At 34.2% G+C, this 13,933-nt stretch overlaps 3 protein-coding genes across 3 annotated transcripts; 1 reads left to right on the top strand and 2 right to left on the bottom strand.

Moving 5' to 3' along the window:
- Positions 1-1,459: 1,459 nt before the first annotated feature.
- Positions 1,460-6,485, top strand: LOC112520926 (linoleate 13S-lipoxygenase 2-1, chloroplastic-like). Its single transcript, XM_025129549.1, has 9 exons — positions 1,460-1,637; positions 2,753-3,018; positions 3,495-3,732; positions 3,845-4,222; positions 4,301-4,386; positions 4,527-4,652; positions 4,770-5,083; positions 5,167-5,433; positions 5,569-6,485. Exons 1-9 carry the CDS (start codon positions 1,460-1,462, stop codon positions 6,326-6,328), a joined length of 2,613 nt encoding a protein of 870 aa, XP_024985317.1. The 3' UTR covers positions 6,329-6,485.
- A 509-nt stretch (positions 6,486-6,994) lies between these two features.
- On the bottom strand, positions 6,995-10,404 carry LOC112520925 (cyanogenic beta-glucosidase-like). The gene is made up of 13 exons (XM_025129548.1): positions 10,231-10,404; positions 9,773-9,842; positions 9,614-9,672; positions 9,443-9,518; positions 9,264-9,341; positions 9,094-9,181; positions 8,753-9,005; positions 8,456-8,571; positions 7,931-8,148; positions 7,799-7,830; positions 7,618-7,720; positions 7,284-7,392; positions 6,995-7,175 (listed from the first exon to the last, which is right to left on the bottom strand). Exons 1-13 carry the CDS (start codon positions 10,402-10,404, stop codon positions 6,995-6,997), a joined length of 1,557 nt encoding a protein of 518 aa, XP_024985316.1.
- Positions 10,405-12,253: 1,849 nt separating this feature from the next.
- Positions 12,254-13,659, bottom strand: LOC112521524. Its single transcript, XM_025130434.1, has 2 exons — positions 13,216-13,659; positions 12,254-12,887 (listed from the first exon to the last, which is right to left on the bottom strand). Exon 2 carries the CDS (start codon positions 12,842-12,844, stop codon positions 12,503-12,505), a length of 342 nt encoding a protein of 113 aa, XP_024986202.1. The 5' UTR covers positions 12,845-12,887; positions 13,216-13,659; the 3' UTR covers positions 12,254-12,502.
- Positions 13,660-13,933: the final 274 nt, after the last annotated feature.

The raw sequence follows: 13,933 nt of genomic DNA, 5'->3' as shown, positions 1-13,933 counted from the left end.
TAAATCATATAAAAATGAGATATAAATAAAATTATAATTTTTAACTATAAAAAACTTAATTTAATGATAACTTTTTTGAATAATTAAAACATTTTATTATTAACCATTTATTGAAATGTTATTATTTATTAAACAAATGATACATATAATTTTAATCTTAAATATAACTTAGGGGTCTTTTACCAAACGCTTGTGTAAGCGTTACGAGTAAAATTCAATACTATCATTTATTTACCGAGTAAGATTTTAATCAACCAAAACGGTCTCATCTGCAACAATTTACCCTGTAAATGCTAATCATGGTAAGACTCTCGGTCCTAGCATTTGCTTTTAGCGGTTAAATTTTTAGTTCTTATCATATTTATCTGATAAAATCATGTGACTTGGTAAACATTTATCCAGATAAACATTGGGTAAATGCCGCAGGGACGAACCCAAGAATTTTTGGATACGGTGGCACCATATAAAACGGTTGCACATTTCTAGAATAAAACGGTTGCACCTTTCACGAACCTATTTTTTTTTATCTTACCACGGAGGAACAATACAGTAGCACGTACCATCTAACCATCCCTCTAGGTCCGTCTATAGTAAATGACCGGTTACACTTTTTTTTAAAAGATAGTATATCACCAAGCAATAATTAATATATAATAAATCATTTTTAGAATAGCACAACCACTATTTTGTAGTTTACTCAAATATAATTATAACAAAAACACCAATACGTTTTATTATTATTAAAATAAATACTAACAAAAAAAACTCTTCCAAATTTTAGTTGCAACGAACAATTGGACATCTTTTTTATTCAACATCATATTTATTATCAAGTATTTCATGTATATAATAATACAAAAGTCGTATATGTTAGGTAACGAATTTTCTGAAGTCATTATTTAGTGTAACCAATTGTAAATTATAAAAATTCTATCATATTAAATAATTATTAGATATATTATAAATAAAATTATATTTATTTAACCGTAAAAAATTCAATTAATTGATATTTTTTTAAAATAATTAATCAATAATTGAAATGGTACTCATTGATCCATAATATCTTAAAGTTTAAACAATAAATTAAGTGATGAACATGTTCAAATTAAAACATAATAAGCGTTAATTAAACCCTATTAATACGATTAAATACTCTATAATTTGAAATATTTATTTTTAACGATTAATTAAATTAGTTTTTTGTTCTCGATTTACATTAAAATATGCATTTCCACGTACTTGCATGATTACACAACTAATCTTCAATAAGATTACATTTCTTTATCTATTTGAATTCTTAATGTTTCACATGTGAAAGAATAGTGGTATCAAGACTTCCCTATAAATAAAGGTGTTGTATTTTAAGTTTTAAACCACAAAACAACACCTTGTTAAGACATCAAGTGACACACTTGAGCACCTACTCCCTTGCCACTCTTTTGTTCTCTCATAAGAAGCCATGTCCTCCTCTTTTGATCCCAAAAGGGTGGTGAAAGGTATCATCAATGTTCTACCGGTTTTGAGCGGAGAGTTAGCCGAAGTCATCAATCTAGAAGTTATAAAAAAGTGGATCGACAGTATCACTCATTATTCTGAAACACAGTTTATACTGGAACTTGTTGCTGCTGATCTTGACTGTAAGTATTTATATTTCCAATTGTTTAGGTTTAATTGCATTCCATATCGTATTTGTAATATTATTACGAATTTCTCTATCTCCAATGCCATGACCTTGCATGTTAGTGAATGTAAAGAATTTTGTAAAATTATTAATACTTGTAACCAAATATGAATTTTTGGAAAAATTGTCTCACATACACACACATACATGTACGCGCACACACATATACGTATAATCGGAGAGAACCCACCTTTACATATAATCGAAGAGAATACTAGAAAAATAAAGAACTGAATAACCTATCGAAATCATTAATTGAAATGATCTAACAGATTTGATTAAAAAAATGGTTATAATCATTTAAAAATAATACCCCCTACCCACGAAATTTAAATCGAAAATTAGCAAAATATAATACCACCTTTATTTCATTGTTCTTACTTTTTTTAGGTTCTCTCCCAATCTCATATATATATATATATATATATATATATATATATATATAAGAACCACAAAATGTTACAGACTCGTGAGAACTTGTATAAAAATACTTTTACATGATTTTTTTTCCATAAAAACTATGATTTGAAATATTGTTTTAGATATAATGTTTGTGTTCACATTGTGAAAAAAGATTACATGTGAAACTTTTTTTTTTCACTTAGTCGAAAAATTAATGCATGTAAAACTATCACATTATAAAACATATATGTGAAACAATATCTTAAATCTTATCATTTGATAAAAAAATCATGTAAAAAAATATTTTTAAATCGGTTTTCATGGGTTTATAACATTTTCATGGTTCTCATATATATGATTTGTCTCCTCCCTCCATACACACACATACAGAGACTAGTTCAAATAAGAAGGTTAAATGCCGTGATAATATAAGATGAGAAGTTTCATACGTAAATCATTGAAAAAAATCCATTTGAATCTCGGTTCACATATGGATCTTCAAATTAGTTTTTATTCTTGATTTTTCTCAATTGTCCACATGAACTTTCCCTTGACTTTTACTTCTTTCATTCTCACAATAATATTTAGTCTTCTTATTTGAACCTCTCGATATATGTATACATAAATTGTACCTTTTTTATTAAACTATTTTTTCATATGTTTATGAAGTGTCATGTAAAGAGAAGGAGACGGTGAAGGCGAATACCACTTATGTTGGATTCGATGATGAGAGTAAAATGTTCATATACAAGTGTGAGTTTGAGGTTCCTGAGGAATTTGGGGAGATAGGGGCGTTGTTGATAGAGAATGAGCATCATAGAGAAAGGTATATCAAGAACATAGTTCTTGATGATGGCAACGTCGTCTTTTCTTGTGAATCTTGGATTCACTCGAAACATGATGATCCCAATAAAAGAATCTTCTTCACGGACAAGGTGTTTCCATTTTTTCCTCTGCTTTTTATTATAATTTTTAAAATTCAATAATTAAATTCAAAATAAAGCAAAATTATAACAATTTATTACAATTTAGCCAAAATAAAATATTTGACACTAAAGTCGAAAATCGTTGAATTTTCTAATAAATAAGCATGACAGTAGGGTTATTTTGAAGCACTTTACGGTATTTTTTTATTTTTACATATCAAATATGAGAAGGATATATGAGTTTATATAATACATATATATATATATATATAATTAATTGAAGGTTGGTTGAGAGACCATAGCTTTTAGGGTTCCCATGTGGTTATTAATCTATGATAATAACCCCTTTTATATTTTAATATTTTATTTCAAAATCTTGCATCCCGCGTCGTTCGTCGCCATGGTGAGACTGTTGTGCTGGCGCCGGCCACCGATTATCCGTGAGTCTTGTATACTAATTAGTCTGTGTCGTTCGGATGAAGCAGTCATATCTACCATCGGAAACGCCGGCAGGGTTGAAGTATTTAAGGGAGGAAGATCTACTGTCCCTTCGAGGCAAGGATAAAAAAGAACGCAAATCATTTGAGAGGATATACGATTACGATACGTATAACGATCTCGGTGATCCCGATAGTAGCTCTGATCTGGCTCGACCGATGCTCGGTGGCAAGGAACATCCTTACCCTAGGCGTTGTCGAACTGGTCGTGCAATGACCGAGAAAGGTACAAACACTTGGTCTGTTTGTGAGTCATGGTTGTATTTATTCGAACTATGTTGAATTCAATAAGCAATGAACTGAATGAAATACATCGATGACATTTTTTGGAATTACAGAACCCTGGTCGGAGTCGAGGAAAAGGCTCCACTTTTATAATCAGTTTTATGTGCCGAGAGATGAATCGTTTTCAGATAGAAAGGTGGTAACATTCGGGACAATGGAGATCTTGTTCTCCGTACTGGAAGCACTTAAAGCATCGCTACACATATTTAGTAACGCGAACCAGCAGTTTTTATCAATCACGGACAGCATCGAGCTGGAATTTTCATTCATTGAGTCATCCATTGAAAAAGTTCTCACGTATATATTTGATAAATGGGCTGACTTGAATCATCTTGAAAACGTTATTAAAGTTGTGGTACCAAGGTTTTTCAGAGATCTTTACGGTAGTGTCAAAACTGTAGCACACATAGATGGTGCTCGAAGAAAGGACAGTAAGCAATAAATCTCAACCCACTGTGTTTGATTTTTGGCTTTATGTGGCTTTTGTTGATGGTTATAACATATTGCAGAGATATCATTTAGTTGGTTTCGAGATGATGAATTTTGTCGACAAACACTTGCTGGAATCAATCCATATAGCATACAGTTGGTCACGGTATGTTCTTCTCTACGACTAAATTATGGAAGTGATCGATGATTGTTGGTATCTTCTAATAAATCAAAAATTTGTGATGTGTATATATATATATATATATATATATATATATGTGTGTGTGTGTGTGTGTATATCTGTAGGAATGGCCGTTGATAAGCAAACTAGACCCTGAAGTTTACGGACCAGCTGAATCAGCAATTACCAAAGAAATTGTTGAGAAAGAAATTAATAAGCAAGGTATCAGAGGTTTCATGACTCTTGAGGAGGTAATGCAAAACTAAAACACATACTCTTGGTATTATTTTCACCTCCATTGTGCTTGCATGTATATATATATATATATATATATATATATATAGTTAATACTGTGAGTATCTTTGCAGGCATTGAAACAGAAGAAGCTATTTTTGTTGGATTACCATGATCTGCTCTTACCTTATGTAAATGAAGTAAGAGAGCTTAAAGGGACGACTCTCTATGGTTCAAGGACGTTAATGTTCCTCACAGCTACTGGAACATTGAAACCGGTAGCCATTGAGTTGACTCGCCCACCAAACAAGGAGAAACCACAGTGGAGACATGTGTACATACCCTCCTCGAATCCTAAAGATGTTACTATAGAAGCCTGGCTCTGGAAGCTAGCCAAGGCTCATGTCCTTGCTCATGATTCTGGTTATCACCAGCTTATCAGCCACTGGTGGGTACCTTTCTATTTGCACCACACTTAACTTCAAGTTAACCCATGATAATTAGCCATTTGATTAATTATCAACTTTGCAGGCTCAGAACTCATTGCGTTACAGAGCCTTACATAATTGCTACCCACCGTTGCCTTAGCAAAATGCACCCTATACAGAGACTACTGTTTCCTCATCTTCGATACACGATGCAGATTAATAGCCTAGCTCGACTATTCCTCATTAATGCCGGTGGTATTATTGAGTCTACCTTCTTTCCAGGCAAATACTCCATGCAACTTTCCTCTGATGTATATGCTCAACAATGGCGATTTGATCATGAGGCACTTCCAGCTGACCTAATTAATCGGTAACGTTTTCCAACACATTTGGAACCTCTTGTACATCATAAAAAAGGGATTCTTCTCGCCCAACACATCAGTTACGCATATGTTTCTGGCATATTAGGTTTAATGACAGATTTCTATTTTTCATGTATCAACAGGGGAATGGCTGTTGAAGATTCAAGTGCACTACATGGTATAAAACTAATAATTGAAGACTACCCATTTGCCAATGATGGTCTAATTCTCTGGGATGCCATCAAACAGTGGGCTACTTCCTATGTCAACCACTACTACCCACAAGCAGACCTTGTAGAGTCTGATGAAGAGCTTCAAGCTTGGTGGACTGAAATCCGAACAGTCGGGCATGGAGACAAGAAGGACGAACCATGGTGGCCTCAACTCAAAACCCAACAAGATTTGGTTGGAGTTGTCACAACAATCATGTGGGTGACTTCCGGCCACCATTCAGCCGTCAACTTTGGTCAGTATACTGCTGCTTATTCCCCCCCAAGGCCAACCATTGCCAGAACTAAAATGCCCAACGAAGATTCAACAACTGAAGAGTGGGAGAAAGCATTCCTAAAGAATCCCGAGCATGAACTAGGGAACTGCTTCCCGTCCAAAGATCAATCTAAGAAAGTAAAGTCCACTTTAGACGTTTTGTCAAGTCATTCTCCAGACGAGGAGTACATCGGCGTTAACATGGAGCCTGCATGGGAGACAGAGCCGATTATAAATACCGCGTTCGAAGTGTTCCGTGGAAGTTTAAAGAATCTTGAAGATACCATAGACTCGAGGAACAGTGATCCCAATCTGCACAACAGAATTGGAAAAGGGTCGGTGCCGTATCAGCTTCTCAAACCAAAATCTGAAGCTGGGGTGACCGGAAAAGGTGTTCCGTACAGCATCTCCATCTGATTTAACTTGCATTCGGCCATCTTTGTTGAAGTAATAAAAAAGGCAACCTTGTCTGATTTGTGTTGGAATAATTGAGCCGTTGCTGTTTGATTTGGTCTTTGTTTATAGGGGCAAGTCTTTTCTTTTGATGTTGTTCGAGCATATTTCCCTTTTCTGTTTTGTGTGAACTATTTGAAGAGCTATGTTCTTCTTAATAAAATGGTCAAATATGTGTTGATAATCAATTGTGAGTTTTCATACAATTTGATCCATCTTTAATCCTTCTTGTAAGTTTGAACCATCGGGTGTGTAGCTCAGTTGAAAATTGAAAAGGTGGAGAAGCTTCACTAAATACACAGAGGTTCAAGTTCGAATATTGTGGGACTGCGAGAGAGACGGGGTTTGCATCCCTCCGTTAGCCTCAACCGCTTAGTCGGGTCTGAAATACCTCCTGGAATGTGGTTCCTAGAAGGTGGGTTTCATGTGAGGCCATTCGATGTTGATCAACCTTTTGCTCAAATTACAAAGGTTGATGATTTTTTAATAAGATTGAAACGTCATAATCAATGGTTAAATTGCAAGAAACATTGCTTAATTCATTATTCTTCCTCATTTGATATCCAATTTCTTATTGAAAGAGAATTAGAAATGCAAAGAGTAGCTTTCTATGGTTTAAACATTGTCTATCTATTCACCTTCTATTCTCGAATACGCATGAAATTGCCGAACCAAGTGGACGAAAACTTTGGATATCGTCTCAAATCGTTGCCATAGTCTACATAATGTAGCCCAAACCGGACCGCATAGCCTCGATCCCATTCGAAGTTGTCCATCAATGACCATGCAAAGTAGCCCTTCACATTCACCCCTGAACTACATTAATTCGTCCAACAAGTTCGTGTCATTTGATTTCTAAAATAAATTTACATATATTAAAGATCAATTATTTCATGATTTCGGGTCGAAAAGAGTTTACTTGATAGCTTGCAGAAGCTTTTGAAGATGACCAAAGTAGTATTGAACCCTGAAATCGTCTTGGAGAACCGATCGAAGAGATAACGACGCATTGTTTGGCTCATCAACTCCTACAATAAGATCAACGAAATTGCATGGTTTGCATAAAATGCTTAATCTAATTACTTGTCGGTTTTCGTGTGAGTATTCATGATGAATAAGGTAATAAAATATTGTGATATATATTCATGATAAATATATATACTCGTAAAATAGGTGGTTGCGGATTCCTAAATATAATATTTAAAGTTTCTAAATGAATCTGCCTCTTCTGCTGTAATAATCATATTACGTACCATTTTCTGTGACGTAAATGGTGGGATTGTTGTAGTTGTTCTTGATGTACACCAAAAGATCATGAATCCCTTGCGGGTATGCTCGGAGCCAATCCGTTCCACCCTGAAAATGAAGTCGGATTTTCGACTCGTTTTCTATTATATTATGTCGAAATATAAACTTTGTAAAAGAGAATAATACCTTGGAACCAATTGGAACTCCGTTTCGTTCGACTATTAAACAGAAACAAACCAAAAAATGGTAAAATATATGTTGATTTTAACGTATATAAAATACGATGACTTGTATATTTTACAACACGTTTTAACGTACTCGATAATCTAGTTTGAGAATCGGAGGACCGAGTCATGTTATCAGTGACAGCCTGAGCAATATGTTGCACATAATTCGCGGTGTAGTAGTTCAATCCAAGAAAATCCAACGAGTTCCTGAGCGTGTACGATTCTTCTGCTGTGAATTGAGGTAATCTATTCGCGACATTGATTCTCATTGTCTCAGGGTACTCCCCGAACGTTAACGGGTTCATAAACCTGCCATGTTTTTATTATACCAAAATCAACATAATGTTTAGCTTATATGTTCCACGAACTAGCTAACAAGTCACCTAAAAAGTTAGTCGTCAGCTAATAAACTAGTTAAATATTGATAAAAAGAAATAGCTCATAAGATAAACGATAATATAAAATTATCAAAGAGAACATGTTTGAAAAAATATAAGGGGGATAATTGGAAATTAAAAAACCTGAGCTTATTAGCTAACGACTAACCAAATGCGTGTTTTTAACAAGTTAGCTTATGATTATCAGATACGCAAGGCTTGTGTACATAGTTACATACCAACCAAAATCAAAATCAAGAGCACGAAGTGCAGCGTCACGATGTAATTTCACATCGGAGTATGGAACCATCCACCGTGTCACGAGTGTGATTCCGATCTTGCCATTTTGCGGTCCCTAATAACGTTTTTCAATGTCTCAATTAGTGAGATCTCTAGATAACACAACACCGAAACTTTAACACTAAAACACTTTGAACGTATAAGAAAACACCGAATCTTCACAGTAGAAACACTGTGAAACCTTTTATATCTGTTTTGAATGTTGAATGTGTTTTTATGGGTGAATAGAGATGAACCTTATAAATGTCATGGTACAATTTAACGGCAGCAGCGTGGGCAAGAAGCAGATTATGGGTGACGATATAAGGCTCAATGCCTGAATCGCCGGCAGTGCAATTAGCGACGGAGTAAGAACACCGGCCAGGGGCAAAATAGCCTTTTTCATAACCTCCGACACTGTAACTCCATGGTTCGTTTAGGGTGATCCAGAACTTGACCCGATCACCAAATCTTCTAAAACATAACTCAGCAAAATCACGAAAATCATTGCTGCAAGTAATTTTTCATTAATTATAATTTTTCAAATTTAAATTTATTTATTAAATCAATAATTAATTATTTTTGATCAGTTACTTACACAACACGGGAACTCAAGAAGCCTCCATACTCATCTTCTAGAGCTTGAGGAAGATCCCAGTGAAATAGAGTCACAAAGGGTTCCAGATCTATCAAGAACACATGAATTTAATTAATAAATATATTAAAAATTAATTAAAATAAATATAGCCAAAGAGAGATTTAATTAACCATTGGATCGAAGTTCATTTATGAGGTTATTGTAATAAGAAATTCCATGCTCATTAATACCGCTACTTAGTTTTCCACCTGCACCAATATTAATTTATTGTATATTTACAATATATATATATATATATATATATATAATCCAAAAATAGGAATTTGTTTACGTAAGATATTGAATTTACGTGGTAGAATTCGAGACCACGAGATTGAGAAACGGTATGCATCCATACCCATTTGCTTTACCATCCTCACATCCTCCTGTAAATTCAGTTATAATTTTTTTATAACATTTTTTTCTGTAAAACATACGAATAAATGAAGAGGGGCTTCGGTAATTATTCGAAAAATCAGACCTTGTATCGATGATAACTATCAGTGGCGGTGACCGCATTACTATGATCTGAGATCTTATCTGAAATCCGAATAGTTAAAATTGTGTTGAGTCACATTATGATGGTAGTTAATATTTAAGATAATTGCAATGGAAAATAAATAAATTCAATCAAGAAAACCGGGATGTCTTCGAGTAAAAGTATCCCATATGCTTGGAGCTCTACCATCGTCGTTTGCTCCACCCTCGTTCTGTATATCACCATACATAAATACTTACATACAAGATTAAAAAAAATCACTTAGGGGGTGGTTTGACTAGAGATATTAAGCAGTAATTAATGAGAATTAAAATAAAATAAATTGTTTGGTATAATATAATATAACTGGCTCATTCTTCTACAAGTCCAAATTTTCGTTCCAGATTAAACTAGAGGGAATGAAAATTTATTCTCTATCATTCCCTTAGTATTTAGTTCAAACTCAAGAGAAATCAATAATTTTAAAAAGAAATTATAACACATGTTATATAATATTTATATACGACATATATTAACGCATATTTCTCGTCAAAAGACTGTGTGCATGCTGCATGCATATGTATTTAATGCATATCAAAACGAAGCTGCTTGTGAATTACCTGAAAAGAAGAAGTGGCTGCACCAAAAACAAAATTTTCAGGAAAGCTAGATCGATTTACAACGGATAAACCCCAGTTTGGAGATAAGCCGAGATTGGAAGCTGCTTTCGAGCCTTTAATCACCGAGACTACGTAAATCGTTGTTGTTATAAAGCCAACAATCACAAGATGCATTCTTAATCCTTTGTGTATTGCTAATTTTCTTTGATTAACGCCAATTCTTTTAAGGTGGTAGACAAAATATATTAAAAAGACCAGAACAAACAAGAAGGGTTTAAAAAAAAGTTTCTACAAGAAACGTAAATAAATAGATTCAGACAGAACAGAGAAACACACAGTCTAAACAAACAAAAAACCTGAAGTAAAGAAACAAGCAATACTAAGATCATCAAGTTTAAGTGGTATTTATAGTGTTTCTTTAAACAAGTTATTTAGCATGTATTAAATCTTGAATTTACAACCATGAGGTTTTAGAGGCTCAAATAGATATTATCAGTATTCTATAACAGATTATTGATACTTATAATGGTCGTATAAATTAAACTGCACAACTCAGTTGATAAATAGGTGGAACGACTTTGTTCAAGTATAAGGTAAATTATATGTTCAGTCACGGCCCCCTCAACTATCACCAGCTTCTAAGTGAACCAAAAAATGTCCTCTCATATCAATATTCCTTGGAGGCGGGTTCTATGTAGACCCGATTAAAATTGTCGATAATCAACTTTTTGCTCAAAGTAAACTGCACAAGAATAATTGGGTTTTTTTATTTTTAATATTCAAGACTCGTATTTTTAAATTTAACTTCTATGTAGATACATTTTATATGGTTAAACATAATTATTAATTTTTGAAATTAAAAAAATAACTCGTTTAATCAACTAAATTAATTAATGATAACAGCCCAGGAAACGTGGGATTATTTATGTGATTAATGAAATGCGTGGTCTATCTACCTTAATCAAATGCATGCTCTATCTACCTTCCATATATGTATATATACATATTAATATACATATAATAACTTGGGATCACGTGAGATCAGACTGTTTTCGTGATACCCGTGAGACCATTTCTTTTACATTTGAAACTTCACAACAAAACTTTGTGAAGGTAACCCTTACAGTGTTTTTGCTGTGAAGGTTCGGCTCTTTTTTACCTTCATTAATCTATTTAAAGATGCATATGTCAACCCAGACTTTGGATCACGTGAGACCAGCTTGTTTTCGTGAGACCAACTTTTTATACTTGAAACTTCACAGCAAAATGCTGTGAAAGTAACCTTCACTTTTGCTGTGAAGGTTCGACTTTTTTAACCTTCACAGTGTTTTTGCTGTAAAGTTTCAAGTGAAAAAATATGGTCTCGCGGGTCTCACGAAAACAGTCTGGTCTCACGTGAACCCAACCCTGTCAACCCATATGCATCTTTAAATAGATTCTTTTCGGATTTTTTTTTCCAGTAATTCATACTCTCTCACGATTTTTAGTCTTCTAATTTGGACTGAACCCTTTATACATGAATGACTAAATGTGTTGTGTGATTACAATGAAAAAATTCATTATATGAAAAATATTTCAATCACATAAACTAATGTCTAAAACACTTTCTAAAATGGTATAGATATAGACGGCTAAATGGGTTGGGCCACAAAAAGTACTGGAAATTGGTCCAACCTATGGGCTAAATCAATAAGTGGGCTACGGCCCACCGCTTTGGACCACCACCGAGTATGAAATCACAACAACGCCAATCATGGCCTACTCACTTCACCACCAAAATTACAACCTCCATCACCAAAACTCAATTAAATAGATTATTATAACCTCATTAAGAATCATATATATATATATATATATATATATATATATATATATATATATATATATATAACCAAACAAATCAATAAAATTTGACTTGAAAAATAGGGTATGAAGTGAGATGTATGCAAACCTGACATCTATCTTAAAAAAAAACGACTGTTAACTGATTTTGTAAGTACCCGACTTATGAAATTGTTATGTTGGTCTAAGTCAGATTTCATTTGGAACAACATCAACCATACATTCACAACAATTTTGGAAGCAAAATACCAAAAGAGATAAATGGGTACATTCCCATTGTAGCCAACACATGTGATACACATGTAATACACATATGATGCAAGAAACTATTTCTAGCCTCAAATGTATCAAAGGCCATTGCCTTCTAATCCATCAAACTCAACACAAAACATTAATAGAAAAACATTAGGCCTCAAATGGTTCATTCCTGCTACTTGCATTCGACACCAGCTTCCGCTGCTCGATGAGGTTTGTTTTTTCTCCGGCTCCCATTATGGCGAAAACCGTTGGATCTGGTGCCATTCGGGCTTTCCTCTTTCGCTAACTCGCCCTTTTCCTTTGCCGGTTTGTTCCTTTTTCTTTTCTTCCCATTCACATTCTCATCATCATCTTCTTCTTCTATCTTCTCAACATATTCATCTGTTTCATCCACCAATGGCTTCTGTGGCCTTCCCCTTCGCTTCTGCACAGGAATTTTCTCGTCTTCCCCGCTTCCAGGATCATCGTTGTTGGTTAAAGCAAACTTCTTCCCTTTTCCTTTACCCCTACCCATGCTTGCAGCGATCAAGAAACTTTTACAGTACCAGTGATGGATTCTGCCATATTAATCAACAAAATGGATCATGGGTATTGGGTACATTGAATTACCAAGAACCCTAAAGATGAAAACTTTCTTGATTTCCAAATAGAAGGAGAGAAAAAGAAGAGATAAATTGACTAAAAATTAACAATCTGCAAAAAAAGCACAAGCTTTATGAAGAGATAAGATCCACAAAAAGAGGCACCAAGACTAGATCCAAGAAATCAGAATTTGATAACATAACTAAGCAAGAAACAGATTTGACGCAAAACCCAATAACCAGAACAAGTTTTAACAGCAAATAGTAATCAGAAAAACCAGAAACAGATTAAGAAGAACCTAACCATGTGAGATATGAGAAGAGCCTCTGCAGTGAATCAGTGAAGATATCCTTCACCTTGTGATGAGATGAGTTTTTGCTCAATAAAAATGGGGATTGAGAGCAGGAAACAGAAAACCCAGATCAAGAAAGATGGTGATTTGGGGATAAAAGGAATGAGGATGAGATAGACACAGAGAAACTGGTCCCAAAAGGCAATAAAGAAGAAGTAGAAGATGATGATGAAGAACAGAGAAGGAGATGTGTATGTTTGTTTGATTGGTTCATGTAGATGGGAATTTAGTTTGGAAGAGAGGGGTGAGGAAAGCTGTTGGTTAAGTGTGAGGAAATCCAAATCCAATCCAAAGACAAGGTCTGAGGGGTAGATTTGGTAAAAGTTGGAAAAAGGTTGTTGTTAAATAAGAAGACCCTCAAAAAGGCCCTTCATCTTCTTCATCACTATCCTCTTCTTCTCTCTCTTTCTCTTCCTACAACCATACTACTCAAAACCCCCCTTTGGCTTTAAGGAAGGTGTCTTATGATTTCACTTCTTTCTTTCCATGACTTTGTCATATCAGTTTCTTTTATTTTACATATTTTATAAACCCTGTAAATAAAAAAAATCAATTATGAACCGGTCAGTGGCTTATCAGTAAGTTCTAAATATTTCAGTTAACTTATTAATGTTGGAAATAAAATAGAACGGGAATTGAAGGATGAGGTCTTTGGCCTTCCGTATCTTT

Source organism: Cynara cardunculus (assembly GCF_001531365.2).
Source record: "Cynara cardunculus var. scolymus isolate 2C chromosome LG 11, CcrdV1, whole genome shotgun sequence".
NCBI lineage: Eukaryota > Viridiplantae > Streptophyta > Magnoliopsida > Asterales > Asteraceae > Cynara > Cynara cardunculus.
This window is presented reverse-complemented; position numbering and strand designations above follow the sequence as displayed.

Bases quoted from the DNA above. Each gene is read 5' to 3' on its own strand.
- LOC112521524 (XM_025130434.1), bottom strand. From the start codon at position 12,844: ATGGGTAGGGGTAAAGGAAAAGGGAAGAAGTTTGCTTTAACCAACAAC.
- LOC112520926 (XM_025129549.1), top strand. From the start codon at position 1,460: ATGTCCTCCTCTTTTGATCCCAAAAGGGTGGTGAAAGGTATCATCAAT. The intron at 4,223-4,300 runs GTAAGCAATAAA...AACATATTGCAG, and splicing joins TGGTGCTCGAAGAAAGGACA to AGATATCATTTAGTTGGTTT. The intron at 4,653-4,769 runs GTAATGCAAAAC...GTATCTTTGCAG, and splicing joins GTTTCATGACTCTTGAGGAG to GCATTGAAACAGAAGAAGCT.
- LOC112520925 (XM_025129548.1), bottom strand. From the start codon at position 10,404: ATGCATCTTGTGATTGTTGGCTTTATAACAACAACGATTTACGTAGTC. The intron at 9,342-9,442 runs GTAAATTCAATA...ATATTGGTGCAG, and splicing joins GTGGTCTCGAATTCTACCAC to GTGGAAAACTAAGTAGCGGT. The intron at 7,721-7,798 runs GTATTATTCTCT...CTTCATTTTCAG, and splicing joins GAGTTCCAATTGGTTCCAAG to GGTGGAACGGATTGGCTCCG.